General features: G+C 34.8%; 1 protein-coding gene across 1 annotated transcript in view; it reads right to left on the bottom strand.

Moving 5' to 3' along the window:
• Positions 1 to 2488: 2488 nt before the first annotated feature.
• The window catches only part of LOC106463961 (cytochrome P450 302a1, mitochondrial-like), a gene marked incomplete at its 5' end in the record, with an annotated part of 10916 nt that continues 10634 nt past the window's right edge, over positions 2489 to 2770 (bottom strand). Inside the window, one exon of the mRNA XM_013924060.2 lies at positions 2489 to 2673. Within this exon, the coding sequence (XP_013779514.1) occupies positions 2560 to 2673 (114 nt within the window). The remainder of the gene's footprint in view (positions 2674 to 2770) is intronic.

The following is a 2770-nucleotide window of genomic DNA, read 5'->3' as shown; positions in this document are numbered from 1 at the left end:
AGAATGGAGACTATTTCATTTGATAAATGTTTTGTTTTGATATATAAGTTGTTCGGGTTTTTCATGTAAAAAAAAAAGCGACATTAATTTCTTGACGACCTAATATATTGTACTTACTTTAAAAAGAACAGTGTAATATTCTCAGTTGCACTGATTTACTATTCATGTAAGAGTAGTTAAACACAAATAATAATAGGTTTGACAAAATATATATATATGGCAAAAAATCTGAAATGTTGACTGAGTTGATCGAAGAAAGAATGTAAACAAAGTGAAAAAATCTTCAGCAAATGAACAGAAACAATCAAAGCAGACGAACGAACTTCACAATTGATGGCGCCTTTTTCATCACAGAATAAAGTAGCAAATTCTAAATATTGCTCCAAAGACGTTCTGCGATAAAGTTCAGATTGAGAAAGCACATTGGCTGTATACAGAATACAATAGAACCACCTCTGCTAGTTCACTTGCATATTGCACATCTCTGTTAATCATCCCAAAAGTAAAATAGGTATCACAGGAATTGCTAATGGCACGGTAAAACATGGCAAAATATCACAGTACATAAAATAAAAAGTGAGCCTTTAACAAAACATATATCCCGTTAGGGACTAAACATCTTACCTTAAGATACCTACATGTTGACTAGACACTGACAAACAATAGAAAAGGACAAAGCAGAAAGAGAAAAACGATTATAGACAAAATGTAGAAATATTTATATATGAACAATACTTTTGGATTTAAAAAAGAAATGTATGAAATTTATATTACTCTTCCAGTGTTGGCATAAGGCTTTGTTCTCTCTCTAATTAACCTCACCTGCAGATTCTCGAGTGTGTAGGTAGTGTTCCAGTTGGCTGTTTGGTGGTGTGAAATGACTCCCAAGCTTTGGTTATGTCCCACAAATTGCATACCTTATCCTCCACTTTCAATGGAAGTGTAGCTCTCTGCCACAGCCAGTCTTTCTCCCAATTCTAAAGGGTCCAAGCCTCAGTCCATTTAGCAGCCATCTCCTGGCAGTATCACTTTTAAATGGGGATCTGCTCTAACATGGGCTATTTCATGATGCTATTTGGTTGTTTATTTAGGAGCTTCAATTTCAGCAATCTCTCAGACTTTAGTTGGGGCATTTTATAGGAGGTGCTATGCTTTGCCTTCTGTAGCTGATCAGAGATGTTTCCAGTAGTACAAATCTATGTCCCCTTGTTAATAGCCAAACCCCTCTGTGGTGGTTGCATAGCCTGAGCCAGCTTGCACATCTGGGCTCCCACAGTAATCATCTTCATAGCAGTGGTGTTGGGTCCTGGTAGCCAGAACTCCAAAGGCACCCATCCTGCTCCGACTTTCCCCGTACTTGGTCGACTCTCGCAAGAGTCCAAGCTCCTGATCCATTTGCTTTTGCTTAGAGATGTAATGTCCCCACCATCTAATGCTGACGTTGATTTGTAAAACTGATATTTCTTACAGGAGACTTCAGGACTACGATGACAGTTCCTTCATTTACAAGGAAGTTAACTGGAGGTCTGAACTCTGTGGGACCAGTGGGGGCTCCCTGGTCCCAGGATATCTCAGAGACAACGTGACGACAGATGTAGTGAGCTCTCCAATGTCTGATGCATTGGCAAATGCTTAAAAATATAATAGACTTAATACTAATGTCTTATGACAAATATATTAAAAACTATAGAATTTAAGTTATATTTCCTATACATTTCGATGACTCCATTTGAAATTCGCATTTATTTAGATATGCTCTTTCCTTTGCTCACTAAGCTAAATTGTCTGAAGCACAGTTGAAGTCCAGGTATCCCCCGATGGGACAGCAGTAAATTTACGGATTTACAACGCTAAAATTCGGGGTTCGATTCACTGCTGTACAGCAAATAGCTCAGTGTGGCTTTGCTATAAAACAAACAAGATCCAGGTTTTTTTTGTAAAATATATTGTAGGTATGAAGATTGATTAGTTACCATCGACCTATGAATGAGCTGGTAAGAAATGATTTAGCTCAAAAACGTAGTTTTCAGTTGGTCGTAGTATACATTTTATTTCAGGTGAACTAATGAATATCCATACTGCTGATGCATTTTCGAATTCTGGAAACGATAAGTAAATGTGTTTAAAGTTCGACTAACCACATTTTCTGTTGCAAACTATAAGTATATAAACGATGAGTTAGAAAATTATTTTGTATTTTTAATAATGTGATGCTGAAAATCAAACATTTTTTTCCCATTTGCACTACTTATCCAAAACTTTAATAATTAGAGATGGCAAACTACATTCTACATTACTACTTAGAAATATTTTATTTTTAAAAGAACTTGAGGGTCTTTAATCAAGTTGTGAAGATATTTATGTTGTTTTGATTATTCATTTTTCGAATTATACAGAGAAAAAGAAAAAGCACAGTTCTAAAATTGAAATATATAAGTAAATAAGATTCTAAAAATAAATAATAAATTACATAAACTTTGATTCCCAATTTGACACACAAAAATATCTAAGTGTCACAAGGTGACATAATTTGTAAAAAAGCTCTATTAGTACACAAGCTCAATTTTTCCTTTCCACAAATTGGTATCGCAGCGGCTTATCAGGAGCGTTTATTAAACGAGTGTAACAGTCAATATCTTCGTGATGATATTCTACTTTGAACCTGCGTAAAATCTGAAAAAAAAAAGAGTTAAAAGGTTTGATAAAAATATTACAATTTTAATTCACTGAGTGTTTGTTTGAAATTTCGTGAAATAATTGCTGTTTTTGG

The sequence above is a fragment of the Limulus polyphemus genome, unplaced genomic scaffold, assembly GCF_000517525.1.
Source record: "Limulus polyphemus unplaced genomic scaffold, Limulus_polyphemus-2.1.2 Scaffold1530, whole genome shotgun sequence".
Taxonomy (NCBI): Eukaryota; Metazoa; Arthropoda; class Merostomata; order Xiphosura; family Limulidae; genus Limulus; species Limulus polyphemus.
The sequence above is the reverse complement of the archived record's forward strand: the minus strand, read 5'-3'. Positions and strand labels throughout refer to the sequence as shown.